Raw genomic sequence first — 17789 nt, 5'->3', positions numbered from 1 at the left:
ACTTTGTTGCTCACGATTACTCTGGTTTTGCAAAGACAGTTTTGAATCCATGCCCACGTCAGTGTCCCAGTAAAATGTATATTTCTTCTAGACAACTGGCCAATTGGGCAAAGGATATGAGGAATGTCACCAGCAGCGCACAATTTACTATGTCAGCTTCCCCACTCTCAAAATACTTAGCACTGCAAAGATACAGGAATTTGGCTCAACCTCCTGTGTAGCAGAATTGGTTCTGAAATTACACTATGAAGACATTCTGAGTGTCTAGCCTCCTCTGCAACTTTCAGGGCCGGGTGGAGTAAAGTAGTGATATGGAGAGCCTCATTTACTCACCAGCATCAAGGAGGAGACATCTGTGAAAGAACGCAGCATTCCTTTGTTCCCACTGTCTCACCGAGCTCCCTTGCATCTTTGCATTTTACAGCAGAGCTAGGGAACTGTACGGGTTAGTGCGCATGTCTACTATCCCTCTGCAACACCCACTGCTGCAGCCGCCCAAAAGGAAGTGAGGGGGGAGGAGCGTGGTCCAGGAGAGCAACAAAGGACCATGGACTCTAGAGAGAGCAGAGATGTCGGACCTCTCCCTTCCCGTGGTTAGCGCTTTTGCACACAGATGTGGGGAGGCACTCTTTTTGAGCAAAAGCGCTGTATGCCTTTGCAAATCCATGAGGCCAGTGTGCCGAAATATTTTGTTCCTTGTTGACAAAAAACAAAAATAAAAAAAAATAAAACAAAGATAATGGCACATACTTCTAATTCGTTGTCCTGTGCTGTAGTTGCATCTGATTTTTTCACCTTTGTTCGGTTTTTTAATTGCATAGCTTTCTTGGACTGTTCATCCAACTCTTTACTGGCTGTCTCCGTCAGGTGCAAACTCGTGGCAGAATCGTCTAAGAAACAACAAATACATTTGTTTAACATTCTGCAAAAAAGTTCATTCTGGTGAAGAATTATAGTGAACACAAACACATGATTTAGTTGACCAAATAAACATATTAAAGCATGCATTATTATACCCAGTGACATTTACCAACATGAGCTGATGTAAGCCTAAATTAACTAAATCAGATGAACACTGTGCAAACCTTTAAATACCAATCTTGCATGCATTTGGCTAAACTTAATGCAACATTTCTTTTAAATAAAAGCAATCTACCACCTTTAAAAGGGGAGACAATTGGGTGTTGAAGCACGGTTGCCACTTTTAATTCAGGCAATATCCAAACAATGCTCTATATAGCTTTCTCTCTATTTGAACCTTGCAGTTACAACAGGTCCGGTATTCTCGCAGACTTGAACAAATATCTAACGTGACTTCAAGACAACATCAGTCCCTATGGGATAAGTGGTTGCCTCTGACAACTAAACACCAGACTCAAAATGGATTGTGTCAAATCCAGACCAAGACCAGCACTTTAAAATATAGAACTCACTCATTCAGATCATGGCAAACCTATGTTGGAGTATTTTCTCACATCCTTTTTAGTTTTGGAAAATATGGTGGAGCTAGTGCCACCTATGTGGTAAAGTATTGCAAACACAATTAAGAAGCATGGGTCTTCAGAAGCAGGATTTGTGGTTGAGATGTTAACAGGAAATGCTCAGGCATGAAACTGCTGCATCCGAAAATGTTTGTGTCCCTGGGACATTTAAACCAATGTGTGGGTGTTTTACAATGATTCTCCCAATCAAGTCTCTCGTTGAAAAGCACATGCTTTCAGCCTGTACTGGTGCAGGGATCCTTCCTTTGCCTGCTCATCGTCTGCCTGTGTGTCAACTCCTTCCCATCAGGGGTTGCCAGATTGGGCATTTTCCCACACATTTGAGCTTCTCAACCATTTGTGAGTGAAATTACGGGAGTGTGCAGGTTGGGGATTTTTGGCCTATTCATGTGTACTCGCAACGGCAGTGTATTTGGAAATGTATCCAGCGGTGGAGGCGTAAAACAACTTTTAAGTTTTAAATGAGCAGCTTTACTTCAAAGGCTCAGGAAAAGAGTTCTGGATGCTTTCTAAATTTAGAATCAGCTGGGTCACACACTTTTAATATAGGGCAGCAATCACCAATGGAGTGATAGTTACAAATGAGAATGTGAGCAATGCACTGGGTTTGACTTTTTAGTGGAGTACTTACACAGCACAGCAGAATAGGGGCACTTTTAATTTAGGACAGATAGCACTCAAGTTAGGATTTCCCCCTGCAAAGTTCCCTCAACCCACAAATAATCAATTCTGAATGGATATAATGAATCAGCAGGTGATCAGGAATAAGAATCTGAAAACGGAATCCAAATCCGACCTTCAGTCCCCAAATAAGAGTGAAAAACGGATTTGGAACCCTTGCAATGTTAAAAAGGACACACTGAGATGGATGAATAGAATAATGAATGTGGGCAAAAACCTTTAAAGAAATAGTTCTTCACTAAAGCAACAATGTAAAGACATTAATCACAAGCAATGGATTAGCAAGAGTATACAGCTCGAAAAATGAATGGAAGATTTAAAACAGTTTGCAATCAAAATGACACATTGGAAGCTTTGCAAATATTTCTGTTTTCCGTGTAAATTTACTAAGACGGTTTCTTTAAAAAACGAGTGAAATATTGTATCGTATTTTTGGTTAGGGGATAGCTATAGATCACAGGTTCACTATGAAAGTGAAAGTAAGTCTCTAGCTGGTAAATCGAATGAGTTATGCAAGATCTCAGAAGATGCACTTTGAGTAAACGAAGGCACAAAAAGGAAAGAAAATCAGTTGTGGCAAGAATAGTTTTACTCTACACAAGTGTGTTCAGGCTAGGCCACCAAAGAGGGACACAGTAAGCTCCAGGGTTGATTCTCGAGTTCAAACCCCTTGCCCCAGCGCCCACCCTGGCGGAACCAGTCCCATCACTCAAAATAGGATTAATAGCTTTGGATTTTACAAGGCAAAATTACTAAAGAGATGACCAAGACAAGCTAGGCTATGGGTTTAGATTGGGTGGCAATTGATACTCACAGTCCACTTTTTAGTTTTGGGATTTTGGACAGTCAACGGTTCTAGTCACTACATGGCAGGGAGCCTGGCAAACAGCTGGTCAGTTCTGGTTACCCGGTAGCACTTCTGGACTGGCAATTCTGGTCACTGGATAATATAGGTCATCAGGGTAGCAGGATTGCAGCAGCATGCAGTGAGTGGCAGCAGACAGACAGGATCAGGATGCCAAATGTGCAGCAGTTTCCCCCTTGTTAATGGGAAATTATGTGTTTTTTTTATATTGTAGGCCTTGCTGGGAATAGGATCTGCACTGCTTGGGTGCTGCAGTGGACCCTGGAGTAGGATCAGCAATGCTTGCCCTCGTAGTTGGAGTCAGGATCTGGAAGATGACGGATACAGGAACAGGACGCCATGTAGGAAATCAGGAAGAGCGTGTGCGTCTAGAGTCTTGTCAGGGACCCTTATTTATAGAGCATAATGACATCATCAAAGTATAGTCTGGGCAGGGTTAACTAAGCACACCCCTAAACTACTTGGATTGGCCAAGGGTGCTAATCTCCACCTTGCTCACAAATGGTTGGATTTCTAAGAGAATGATGTCAGATTTGTGAGGTGAGAGTTACAATGTCCGAAAACTCACATTTACTTTACATAAAATCTGATTTTGCCAAAAACATACATTTACACCATTGCAATCTCTTGGCAAATTATATACATTATATAAACAGGTTACATATTTTGTTCAGCACATATCCGTCCAATCCTCCAGTCTGTAGGACCTTGTTTTGCCCTTCTGACACATTTTGGTAATTTTAAACATGAAAGATTCGGCCTAAAATTCCATAATTTTATACAAAGATGTGAATTATCCCCAGGGATGTATGTACAAAATGATATAGTTTGCAACATTGATCCTTTTTGATTTATCCTCAATACTTTACCCTTTCTGCCACCAAGGTGTCAGTGGGCCTCATTACGAGTGCAGCGGTAAGGGGTTAACGGCGCCGGTAAGGATGCCGGTGCCGTTAACCCCTTAACGCCGCATTCCAAGGTTCTTTGGCGGGTCCCGCTAAAGGACCAGGGAGCTAATAACGGGCCTGCTATTAGCTCCCTCCCCATTCCCATTGAGCCCTATGGGGGCTTGAATGGAGACTTACCGGGTCCTCCAAGGTTGGAATGACCTGGTAAGTCCCCATTCAAGGAACCCAGATCCGGACATGAGTTTGGAGGCAGCCATGGCGCTAATATCACCATAGCTACCTCCAAACTCTTAATGGCCCCCAGTGAGTTCTATCCCGTCTCAAAAGAAAGCAGAAAAAAAAACTTTTAAACGGCAACATTTTTACAATTTTTCTAAGTCTTGCTGCAGAGATAAAAGTCTTTAAGGTTTATTCATGAAATAGTCTTTGGGAACAAATGGCATCCTGCCCTGGACCATTTCAGTTGCACCAACTGTCATTTCATTCAAAGCAAGGTGGGGCTTTTGCAGCCCCTTCACACCTCAGGCTTCCTTCCCTGGGAGCTTCTTTGTCCGGGTCCCAGCAGAGATGAAAGTCTGTTCAACCCCGTAATTATCAGGGGGCTGTCAGTATCTGCTGATAGAGAGCCCTCCTTTTGGTGCCACCCCTCCGAGCAGAAAACCTGTTTTTCAACTTTTCCAGCCACCATTGTTCTACCCTTTAATTTCTGATCTTAGATCCAGAATTAAAGCAAGCCGGTTGCATAAAATAATTCATGTTCTATAATCTCACCAGCAACAAACCCCTCCATATTGCCAAAGACTGGCAGGCTTTCACTCACCAGTGTACTTTTCCACACACCGGCATTTATTTTTCTTTAGTTTGCAAAAGCCAATTTTTTTTTTTATTAACACGTGGTGCAGCTGGCCTTCCTTTGTAAATTCAACTTTTAATCTCCAGCAGATTCACACACTGTCTGCAGCTATAGTTATTCTCTTGAAATGCTGAAGTTGGTCTGAAGCACGGATACATTGACGCAGGCATGGCTCAGCTAGTTAAGAGTCTCTCTCTGAACGGCTGAGTTTTGGATACTTTTGCAAAGAAAATGACTGTGTTTCTCGTGTGAGTAAAAGTAAGGTTCCTGGTTGATTTTTTTTCTAGTTGGTTTGACTGGGCTTGTCAATTCAGAATCATGCCTGGTTTTGCTGAGGCACAGTGAAACACACAGGGCTTGGTAGGGCTTATTAATCACAGTGGCTTTAAGGAACAGAGGGAATTGGCGTCAAAGGCGCATTTCTTAAATGTGGAAAAGGGTTTCTTTTCAATGGATATTTTGGCTTTTGTAGCAAAGCAACGCTGCTTTTTACACTTTCTTCCTTCAATTTATGTCGGAACACACTGGCAATCTCCTTCAATGTGCCCCCTGGTTCCATCTTGCCCGATGTGTGCTTTGCAGGACGGTGCAGCCATTTTTGTTGTTGCAAAACGCAGTTTTGAGCCATGGCGCTCACAGGAGCCAGCACAACCCTTTTTTGATCGTTTCTGTGCAAATGCAGCTTAGTGATGTGGGGTCAATATATCCCATAGGATGAGGAAGCTCTTTCCATTTCCGAAGCCTGTCTGATACATAGACACAACGTCATAGCTCTGCAGCCAGCACAATAAAAACCTTGCAAATGCGATTCCAAGATGGCCGCAGCCTAGAGGAGACGTGTCGCCTCATCCTCCATCCGGGCGGGAAAACGAAAGGAGTCAAAAAGCACATAAAGTCGACATCCTGCTAGAGACGAGGCACTGCACTCAAAGCTGACAGAGCGGTCGGAGCCAGAGGAGAGCTGTGACTCCGGAACAAACTGCAGTGTGAGGGGGCTGCAGCTCGCGGCATATGGAGGTAGAGTGTCGGAGGGCCGTAACAGAGAGCCAGCCGATCCAAAGTGAGGGGACCACGAAGAAGAGGACTGCTCTTGGAGTGTGCAGTCGGAGGCTGAGGGTTTTAGAGACTGGACTGCAATCTCGCCACCGAGGGAGGAGTCACCGCCTTAGAACCCGCCTGTAGGAGACCTAATGTGGAAAAAGGAAGCGGGAGACCTAGGCTGCGCCACTGAGCCACTCCAGGACTAGCCTGGCGAGGTGCTCGGTGGATCGGCGTGAACGGGCATAGCAAAGCGAGCAGAAGGAACGGTGCAGATCCGTACGCGCCGGCCTCCCACAAAAGAACAGTGTAACTGTGCATAGGCTCCCCAACGGATCGGGCAGAGAAGACGTCCGCCAGAAAGTGAGCACCGGTAGGGAAGAGCACAAACGCTCACCGCATGGAAGCTGCCTAGCTGCAGAATGGCCCACAAGAACCCTCGACTAGGTTGATCAAAGAAGCCCCAGTCTGGGGAATGAGCCATTGGAAGCGAGTTTACGAGTGGATAAGGACCGAGCATCTGGGACCCCATACACAAAACAAAACAGGGCCCGGTAAGAAGGGAGTGCAGGGCTCGGAACTATAAACCAGTATGGGCGTACAGAACAGCTGGTAGGCAGTGCGGTTAATGGTAGCTCCCGGCCCACTCTAAAGAAACGGGGAGAATTCTGCTCCGGTGACAGGTCACAGGGGTAGAGAGACTGTGAAGGGATAGCCGTCACGCAGCAACACCCGGCAACCCCGTGATATGAACGGGTGCAAGTTTGACTCAGGACTGCACCCAAGAGCTTGGCAATAATATCGGGAGGTCGGCACAGCCTCGATCCGTCCTAGCTCTGTCATCCCCCCGCTACTTGAGCTGCATGGGGAGAATATAAGGCCAGAACTACTTGTAGGTGATAACGTCTGTGTGACACGCTCCGACCCGTTGAACACAGTTAAAAGAAGTGGGAAAGCAACGGGTCTCGGACAGGGAAGGGAGAAGTACTATCCCAAAACAAACAATCCGCACACAAGTAAGCTCATAGAGGAGAACAATGAGAAAGGTACCGTTGAGGCAAAGTGGAAAGTACGTCTATAGAAGTTGAGAACTGCGCCTAGCGAAGGGGGAATCTGAGCGGCAGAGACCCAATAGACCCCTGTGCCTGGTCGGCGAGGGAAATAAGTCAGACAAATCCAAACTAACGAGCCCGACCCTAACACCCCTGATGCCACGGGTAAAATCCAGAAGTGCCACCACAAAAGCAAGAGGAGGGTCAAGACGACAGGAGGGGCAAAACAAAAGGTGCTGGAAACTGAAACAAATAGAGGATAGAAACGCACCCTCTTCCCAACAAGAAGCTGTTGAACAAAAGGTGGTGAGGACAACTGACACAATGTCATTGGACAAAGAGGAATTATTGAACTGCTTGAAGGGAATGGAGGTCAGAATGACTAACACGTTCCAGGATCAAATAGGACAAATGAAGGAAGAACTGAAATTGGCATTACAAGAAGTTAGGAAAGAGATGACGGAACTGGGAAAATGAGTAGATGTGGTGGAAAGCGGGCTATCTAGAATGACAGAAGAAGCCAAACAGAGCAGCACCCTATTGGAGCAATTGGCCAGAGCGACAAACAATCTGGAGCTACAGGCCGAAGACTTAGAAAACATATTGCACAGATCTAACATCAGAATCAAGGGCCTGGCGGAGTCGGTGCTGGATGCAGATCTGAGAGACACACCGTACAACAATGCTTCAGCAGTCAGATTAGGAACGCTCAACCAGAGGAAATTTGGATTGACAAATTACACTGGGTAGGGCCCAAGTGAAAAGAGCCGGGGTTGAGACCCAAAGACATCCTGGTGGCCTTATCCTCTTACTCGCAAAAGGAAGAAATCTTGAAAGCGGCTAGAACACACACTGAGCAGACGATCAATGGAAGTCGGGTCCAGCTCTATCAGGACTTGGCTCTATCGACCCTTCACAAGAGAAGGTTAATGCGGCCGATGACGAAGGCCCTGATGGAGAAACATATCGTATCGATGGGCCTACCCCTTTGGTCTGATCTTTTCCTGGGAGGGAAAGGCACAACGTATTTGAAGCAGGGTCAGCCCCTCCTCACATGTGCAAATAGAGGAGGATCAAAAACAGGCGGATCGAGGCCTGAGACAAAGCTCAATGACTCACCCAAGCCTTGGGAATAGTCAACTGTAAGAAGGAGGAGGAGGAGGAGGACGAGGAGGAGGAGGGATAATCGAGCCTCAGCGTTGACAGGCCCATACAGAGTAAACGGATCGGACGTTGACTGCTGAGATAAAATGGGGAAGCTAATATACCTGTATAGCCCCGGCGAAAAAGAATATGCAAGACAAAGAACTGCTAGCCCGGACGGAGGTAGGATTGCGACACATCCTGCAATTGAACTCAGGATATGTTAATGTCCTGGAGGGAGGAGGAGACAAGAGTCACTATGGTCCAATGCCCTGGCTGGCGGGAGGGGGGGGGGGGTCTCGCTAGACCCTGACCACAATACATTAAGGGGGAAAGGGGAAGTTGGGGTGTGGGGGGAGGGGGAGAATGGGGGAAGGGTAGATGCGAACAAGGGAAGGGTGGGAGAAGCGTTAGCGAAGTCCAGAAAATGAGTGAGTCATGGAAGTAGATACTCTGAAACGAACCACTTCAGGAGACCCATGAGCAAAAAACGAGGGAAGCAGAATTTAAGGAACATCCCCTATGGATGATGCGGTAATCATAACCCTGAATGTACAAGGGGAGAATTCCCTGATGAAGCGTCGGTCAATACTGAGGAGATTAGAAATGTAGGCTTCGATAGGGATCCTACAATAAACGCACCTCCTCCCGGGGGATGAAAAGAGAATGGTGCATAATAGGTTCCCCCACCAATACTAAGCTTCCAGTGGAAGCAAGACAAAGGATGTAGCTATCTTGAGCCACCGGGAGCTAGGATTGGGAAAACGCACCTACTTAGGGATCCAGAGGGGAGATTTTTGGGCCATAAGGGTTGGATGAGGCGGCAGATATATACAATCATAGCACTATACGTCCCCAATGAGAAACGTTACACATACATAGGTGGGATATTGCGGAAACTGGGAGGATGGTGCGACGGGCAGGTTATAATAGGCAGTGACTTCAACTGTGTAGTCGACCCAGCTCTTGATAAAACACTGCTCCCCCCTACCCTGGCAGATGGGAAAAAATAGACATGCCCTGGGCAAACTGTTTCGAGACTTGGGGGTGATACAGACATGGAGGTTTTTCCAAGAGAAACACCCACTATTCGCCAGTATACAGAGGCTATTCAAAGATCGGTATGATCTTATCATCATCGACCCTGATCCCACACGTGACGAAAATCGAAATACTGGTACAATACCTCACAGATCATGCACCAGTGATAGTAAACATTGAAGTGGGGGGAACCATAAGAAGAGAGTAACCTAGATGGAGGCTAAATTAGCTGATACTGAAGGATATCGCACTCAGGGCACATATGGAAGAGGTGATTGATAACTATTTCAAAGAGAATGATAATGGGGAGACAGACTTGAGAACAGTCTGGGATGCTGGGAAGGCAGTGGTACAGGGGGAATTCATCTCACAGGCGGTGGCATACAATAGAAAGCCCAATTAACACAAACACTGGAGAAAGAACTAAAAGAAGCCGAAATCCAGCACAAAACTAGACAATCGCAAAAAACACTCAGGGCACTTAGAGCCTAATCGGAGGCCCTGGCGGCGGACCGGACCGCGCAAACACTCCTTCGTAGAAAGCAATCTTATTATGTACACGGAGGGGAAAACAAACAAATTCCTGACTGCAAACCAAAAGTCCTGTAACTATATCACACAGCTCAGGAACTGTCGGGGTGATTTGTGTAATACTAAAGAGAAAAAAGAAATAATGATCAGCTACAACGAAGAGTTACTAAAACCGGAAAACTTGGCGCTTAAAAGACAAGAAGCCTACATGGCAGCCACGCCCCTTCCCCAGGTCACAGAGGGCGAGAGAGACCTCTTAGGAGGCAGCATAACGGGCAATGTGGTCAGCGATGCAATAACTGAGCTTCCGACAAATAAAACGCCAGGAGCAGGTGGGCTGGGGAATGGTTACTACAGAATATTTTGCACACAATTGCTTGCACCACTCACTAAGCGCCTCAATATCATAAGGGAAAAGGGGTCAGCTACGTCAGATATGGGAAAGTCTACAACATTGCTAGTCCTCAAACTGGGGAAAGACCCGACTGAATGCGCTAGTTACCGTCCCATAGTGCTGTTAAACTCGGATGCAAAGATATATGCCAGAATACTAGCGGCTAGACTGGGAAAGATTCTTTGCCGAATCATTAATGTAGACCAAACTGGTTTCATCGCAGGGAGACACACACAGGATAACATCCGTAGAGCCGTAAATATTACTAACCTAGGAACTAGAACGGGCCAACGATTCTGAGTGGCGGCACTAGATGCCAAACGAGCTTTTGATAGCTTGAACTGGGAATATTTGAGACGGGTGTTAGAGGGGTTCGGGTGTCGGAAAGAGTTCACTAAAATGGTGTTAGCGAATTTCCAAATCCCCTCCACATGTTTTCTGATCAAGTGACAAAAGTTCGGATCAAATAGACAGCAGGAGAGGAACACGATAGGGTTGCCCCCTATCCCCAATGATCTTTGTTCTGCCAATGGAACCATTTGCTGTACAAATATGACAAGTCCCGGCTTTAAAAGGGGTTAGAAGTGGGGAAACTACACATAAAATCGTATTGTATGCGGATGATCTCATGCTTTTCATGAACGTACCCGAAGCACCTTGCCCCAGACAATGCTAAAACTGCAGGTGCAGGTGAACCTTTGCCAAATTGTCAAGGTTCACAAATTATGCCAAGTCAAAAGCCTTAAACCTAACGGAGGGGGAAGAAACAATCTGGGAAAACTGTATGAAGCGAAGATCAAACCTCTCTGGAAACCGCTCCAGGATGACATGCACCGATGGGATGCCCAGGAACTGTCCTAGTTTGCTAGAATCGCAGCAGTCAAGATGACACTCCTTCCCCGCCTACTTTATGTAGTCAGCTCAATTCAGGTGTAGATACCCCCTTGCATGAGCAAAACCCTGCAATCTGCAATATTCACCTTTATATGGCAGGGGAAAAAACCTAGACTACAAAACAAACTCATGATGCGTCATCCCCTCCTCGGCACACATAACACCCATGCTACAATGGTCTGCTTATCAGAATGGCAAAGAAGCTGGTTGGTGCCAGCTAGATCAGGTGGTCGGTCATGAGGACCCCCCTGAAAACCCTGTGCACCCTCAATTCACAGGGCCGTAAAAGAGGTCAACTCTTGGATGCCACGAATGTGTCTCTCGGCAGTTGGGACAAAGCACTGGGGAGGGGAAACATTTGGCAGGGCCTGTCCCCCCCCCAATCCCCATTAATGTACAACCCCAAATTCACCCCAGGGCTACAAACAAGATTTTGGGAGGGACGGACAGACGCAGAAAACTTTATTCTAGCGGACATGTACCAGGGAGAGGAGCCCCTGACATTCGCGGAATGTAAACTTAAATACGGCATTGGGGAGAAAGAGGTACAAATGCACACAAATTCGACATTGATTTCTCAGCCTACGGTAAAAAGGGGGGGTACCAGAACTCTGGTAGGTCTAGAACTCACAATGCAGGAGGGGTGTACTAAGGGAGGGGTCTCGAGAATATACAGGCTGCTGGACAAGGCCCAAGTGGGAGATAAGCTTCCGTATAAAACTAATTGGGAGAAGGATATAGGAGAAACAATCACTGAAGAGGAATGGGGGTAGATATGGTAAAGGGTGCACAAATGCTCGAAGTGCACAGCGATTAAGGAAGCAGCACACAAGCTGTGCTAGCGGTGGTACATGCCACCCTACCGCTGGCACAAGATAAACCCAAACATTCTCCGGACTGGTGGAGGAAATGTGGGGGAAAGGGAGACCTCTGCCATATGTGGTGGACCTGCCCGAAAGCGGTCCTATTTTGGAAGGAGGTTCTGGGACACAAAGGACATGACAGGAGTGATCCTCCCATATGAACCAAAAGTAATCTTGCTAGGAACAGTGGTCTAAATATATACGAAGCGTCTGGGAACAAGGCAGCGCTCATTACACATCTTCTGTCGGCAGCAAGAAGGACATTGGCTCAAGGGAGGAAAACTGAACTGGGTCCGATAATAGCCTAGTGGTGGATAAAAATATGGGGGACTATGGCAATGCAGAAAATATGCACCCTCAAGTCAGACAAATACTTAAGATTTCTGGCGATATGGGAACCCTTCAGAGAATTTGTGAAGGACAGAGAGGCTGACTTCTACTGACCCAAGATACTTAGGAATGCCCTTGACACCTGATACTCGGAGGACATACAAAACGGATCAGGACTCCGCTGCAAGAACCGCGCAAAAGAAGAACTCGGCAGATGGCAGATGGGGGAGAGAGGCTGTTGTTGGGAATGGGTGTTCCAGGGTATGAAAGTTGATAAAAACCGCAGAGTCACTGTGAAATGCAGTAATGAGATGTAGATCACTATGTAATGTAAGCATCCTAAGAATAAGAGTTTTGACTGAAGTATTCTCTGTTAACTCTGTGTTAAAAAAAAACTTGCAAACGCATTTCTTTTTTTGGGTTTCTCCCTTTATATGCAAGAGTAAGATGTAAGACCTTACAACTCTTTGACAAAATCAAACTAGTGTGTCCTCCACAACTTGCGCTTTTGGGATCTGAACCTGGAAACTATCCAGATTGGACTCTAGACTTATGGTCGAAAAGATGCCTCGACATCTTAACAGACCTGCAAACTTCAAAAGAGACTTTGTCCCCACATGTGAAGAAAATTATTTAGACACATGATTGATAAGAGACCGAAACCATAAGATCACAGTCAACCATTCACACCCTCACAAAGACTTTGACGGCCTCCTAAAATCAAACCCCGACTGATCTGACAAAGTTTCCAAGTGTTAAACAGTGAAACTTGTTTATGAGATTTCAGTTGAATATTCTCCATAACGCTACACTCCACAAATATGGCCTGGTTTCGCATTCTCAATGTAGACTTTGCAATGCACAGGAGGAGTCTCAAACAGTTGATTTTGTTTTGTCAAAAACTACAACGCCTAAAAATCTAAATAGCCACCTAGCGGCACAATTTGGCCTAGATGCCAAAGCTTGGTGGGAGGCCCTTTATGCAGGCGAGATGCCTAGATGGTCTTATGCGTTAACTAAATCCCTAGAAATTGCTTTGGAGAGATTGTTGATTGTTTAAATGAAGATTAAATGTATTTTGACAAATGGTAAAGTTTGTAATAAACTTTAAACATTATTTTAAAATAATCTTTTTGTTATCAGCACCAGAGCCTTTCTTCTGGGTGATAGAACATTTCCAACTGAGAGACCAGGAAAAAGCAGCTGTTATCTTGCAAATCTCTGCCCACTTCAAATCAGTTAAACTGAGTAACAGAATAAAGCCCCCTTTTAAATAAACATTTATACCAACGTCGTCTACCTGCTCGACTTGCACAAAAAACGATATGCTTTATGTCCATGGTCAAATATTCTTAACATGCATAGCAATGAGCTGGAAGTTTGCGATAAGAATGTACATAACTAACTTGGCACAACTTCTTTTACTTTGCGTCTGACAGCGGCAAAAGTACAGTGGTGTTAAATAGATGAAGTTTCAGGCTTTCATCGTTTTGTAGTCTAGTACGTATAGTTTTCCTTTTAGGAGGAGAAAAAGAGCTACAATTATATTCTTTTATTTTAACAAGTTTCTTAAATGATTAAGCCCGGAGGATAGCTCCGGGGCCACACGTTATTCTTAGAACCAATGTCAATGTTAAAAGATATTTGTACCATGCAGTTGAACAACCGGAGTGGTCTCCAGGCGCAGTGGCGGATCTAAAAGGAAGGTGTGAAGAAAAACGGGTAGTGTGGGGTGGGAGGGGTTAGTAGAGTGTAGTGGGAATCGGAAAGAGTTGTGATGTCCTGTTGGCAGCTTCAGTTCGGTTTGCACGTGCGGTTTTCGGGTCGGTGCAAAATTCCCATGTGCTGTTGTGCCAGGTTATGTGTCGTTTGTCTGTTGTTGCAATGTGGTGAAGTATGTGTGGATTGCTGTGCAGAGAAGTGGTTGCTTGAGTTTCTGTATGAGAAGTGTATGATGAAAGTGGAGGTTTTAGAGTTGGGTTGTTGGATTTTCCTTACCGGTTATCTTTGCGTTTCTGCGCTCAACATCTATGATTAACCTGTGTGTTTTGCATTGTAGTTTGTGCGCCTAGTAGGAAGGCACATTGAGGAGTGGCAGTTATCCTCTGTAGTATTCTAGTGCTATGTGTACCTGGCTGATGTAGGTGTTTTCCCCCACCCTGGGGTTGGAGATGTTTAGGTAGCGGGACTCGGGTCCCTCCCTGCCCATCCCGTGTGGGGTCCTTATCTACCTAGGTTTCCTCTGTGGACTAGTGGTATGTGGCCATGGGTGGCCGGGCAGCGCACCCCGCACTCCGGTTAGGGAAGATTAAGTTGGGGATCATGGGTTCCTCCCTGGGATTCGTATTTCCCGCTGGGTCTATATTTCCTAGTCGCTGCCTTCTGGTTCTGGAGCAAATAGCCCAGTTTTGAGTATTTTTCTGAATTCCATATGATCCCTTGTGTTGCATATGTTGTTTGGTAGGTCATTCCAGGTTATTGCTGCCAGGTGAGAGAAAGATAATCCTCCAAATGCTCTTTTATTGTAGGTTTTGGTTCTAGGTGAGTGTCGTTACTTGATCCGAGTGGTCTTAACGGATGGTAGACTTATTTTTTCGTATATGAACTCTGCTCCTTGGCCGTGGATTGCTCTGTGCGTTATGCACAGCATTGTGAACTTTATTAGGTGTTTTATCGGTAGCCAGTTGTTAGGCAGAATCCTATGCAGTTCCCTTAGGGAGCACTACAGAAGATAAGGACTACAGGTATATACAATAAATCCCCTTTGGTATCAGTCTGCACAACACAGATTTAGTTGGTAGTTGTGGCTGAGCAGTCAAACTTATCTCAAGAGGGAGGTGAGCAGTATTCAGGGTTTACACAATAGGGCTACAGTAGTATGGGACAAGGAAACACTGACCAAAGCTTTGGATCAAAAAGAATCTATATATATATATTTATTTTACACACTCTTAAGTCAACACACAAATCACTATCATTAAAGCAAGTTAAACAGTCACGAAAAGTATACACAACGCCCTATTTAAATTGTAGACAAGTTTGAGCAAGAGAGAAAACTGAGCAAAACGGCACAGTGTAAACCAAGCAGAAATGGCACTCTAACAATTTCTTCAGAGGGAGGGAAAGGATAAGTCATACAGGGTTAGACTCCTAAACACACCAGCAACACTTCCCAATTGGATTGTGAACAAGTTAGGCAAGGCAGTACTTTAGCATAAGCAATACTTAAGTGAAAACCAAGCAAAATGGCACTTCAGCAATATTTAAAAAGGAAAAGGAAAGGTGGTTATAAGAGTTTAGGTGCACCAACACATTTCTTGATGAAAAGCAATCTAGAGAAGGCAGTTGTAACAGATTTAGCCAGAGTCAACAGGCCTGTGCCAGCGTCAGTGGTACAAGCCAAGTGCCCAGGATCAGACAGTTCTAGTAGCTGCAGTCAAGTCTTTAACGATTTAAAAAGGTGGTTGCAGAATGTAAAAAGACAATGTTAGAAGATAGGGGCGACCAACCCAGAAGGTAAGTAGAGGATTTAAAACACCTTTAGCAGTACACAACGAAACGGGAGGCCTGGCCAATGTACTTTAAAAGTGGAAGAGGCTCCTGCGGTGGCAGTAGTTCCTGCAGTTCGGAAGATCGGAAGATCGAGCAGAGGAAAAGAGGCTCTTGTCTTGGAGGAAGGTTCGAGTTACTGCACTGCCCAGGGATGAAGCAAGCCGCGGTGATGCCCAAACGGAATAAAAGGTACGCTCCTTTAAATCGCGGTCGTGGTGGACGGGTGCCTGGCTATCCTGTCTCCGAGTGCTTGGCACTGGCAATTCGACCAAGGCAGGTCCTGGAAGGCGATTGGTGAACTGGTTGGCCCCACCAGCTCAAGGGAAGAAGACTCTTGCAGGTGAAGATCTTCTCGAGTCGTTGGAGAAAAGTGGTGAGGATCTGCAGCAGGGCTTCACCGGTGGTTCAGTCGTTGCAGATGTCTTCAGCTTCTCTCCTCTTCGGGTTTCTTAGTTCCAGTGGCGACGTCTTGTCCTCCAGTCCTCAGAGCCCTGCTTTTATGCAGAATAAAACCCATTCATACAGCCTAGCTGTCACTCACACAGCGGGGTGGTTATCCTGGCGGGATAACCCCCCCCCCAGCCTATCAGGGCAGAGTGCGACTTGGGTTGCCTAGGTAACCCTGTCCAGGGTGCCCATTCCCCCTCCAACACATCCCGTCTACCCCAGACTCAGTGGCGCCGAGAGGAGGGCTTCTGTGTAGAAGCCCGCCAAAAGGACGAACAAAGGATCCCCGACCTGTGTTAGGATTTCAGAGAAAGACACGAGAAAGAAATATTATCAAAGATCTGGCAATAAAAACCTAGCGGAGTAAAGTTAATGATAAAATAAACCGGCGGTATCTTAGAGGCTGTCGGTAAAAGTGGTAGCCTCGAACAATGGGAAAATCCCATAGGAAAATATTTGCGGTCGAATATTTACAGTAGTAACCACTGCCACCAGCAAGAAACTTTGGAGAGAGGGACTGGACGGTACTTTCTCGAAAATGAACACCAGGGAAAAACTATTAACCCTTTCCAGTACTTCCATAGTAAGATGGGTTGTACGGGTTTTGTTCAAAACTATTGACTAGTAAAGTCAATGGGGACTTTACATGCCCTGGGAGACAGTAGTCAGTCCCAGGGTATGGAGTCCATGTTTGGGGGTCCCTAGGACACCCCTGTGTTACTGCACTGAGGATGCTGTGTAACACACATGTAAAAAGATGATACCTATGAGGGTGAGAAAAACCCCACAGACCAAGCACAAAAATAGCCTAAAACACACATCAGCAACATGTCTAAGCGTGTCAAAAAGAGTCTCACTCTTAGCAGGAGAAAATAAATAAACCCTTCAAATCCAGCAAAGCTGCTGGGAGATGCTATAGGTAATGGAAATTAGCCCTAGAAGAGAATTCTCCCTAACACCAGTGTAGCCTTTTCAGCGCACGGGTAATGTGTTCTCTTCCTGGTAGTTTGAGCAGGAGTCTGGTCGCAGCGTTTTGAAAGCGCAGAACTTTCTTTAATAGTAATTCTGGCATTCCTAGGTATAGGCTGTTGGCGTAGTCTACTCTGGACAACAGTGCGATGATGGTGAGTGTTTTGTGGGTGAAAGAGGAATGGTAGGATCATTTTTACCACGTGTAGGAGGAATAAACATTTCTTGATTATAGCGTTTACTTGTGCCTCAAGTGTTAGTTCGTTGTCCATCAAGACTCCCAGGTTCTGTACTGTTGATAAGAGTCGGTACTGCACCTAGTTCCGTCTGCCATGGCATGTAGTGATTTTTTTCCCCGCTTTTGGATATCATCATTATCACAGGTTGAGTCTGAGGATGTTATCCAGCGCTAGAGTTCTTGCAGACAGCCTTCCAGCGTTGTGTTTTCTTTCTGTGTATCTTGTATTTTGTAGATCTGTGTGTTGTCAGCGTAGTTGTAGCATGTGAGGCTGTCTCTTTTAATGAGCTTGATTAGTGAATTGAATTGAATTGATTATTTCTATAGCTCCTTTACACAATGTGTTTCAAAACGCTTCAAGGAGGGAGGGAACGTGGGAAAATAGTTACATTCAAACAAGTCCTTGAAACAAATTAGAATGTGAAAAATAGAACTATCGGAATCAGCCTGGCGACATTTCTGATAGTGCAAGTGCAAAAACAGTTAGG

The 17789-nt window shown here is 45.5% G+C and overlaps 1 protein-coding gene across 9 annotated transcripts in view; it reads right to left on the bottom strand.

Moving 5' to 3' along the window:
- EYA3 (EYA transcriptional coactivator and phosphatase 3) overlaps positions 1-17789 on the bottom strand; it is a 2553793-nt gene that overhangs the window by 1146065 nt on the left and 1389939 nt on the right. For all 9 annotated transcript variants that reach the window (XM_069623074.1, XM_069623072.1, XM_069623073.1 and 6 more), the window contains one exon: positions 751-890. In XM_069623074.1, the coding sequence (XP_069479175.1) occupies positions 751-890 (140 nt within the window). The remainder of the gene's footprint in view (positions 1-750; positions 891-17789) is intronic.

The sequence above is a fragment of the Ambystoma mexicanum genome, chromosome 11 (genome assembly GCF_040938575.1).
Source record: "Ambystoma mexicanum isolate Mex_15411 chromosome 11, UKY_AmexF1_1, whole genome shotgun sequence".
NCBI lineage: Eukaryota > Metazoa > Chordata > Amphibia > Caudata > Ambystomatidae > Ambystoma > Ambystoma mexicanum.
This window is presented reverse-complemented; position numbering and strand designations above follow the sequence as displayed.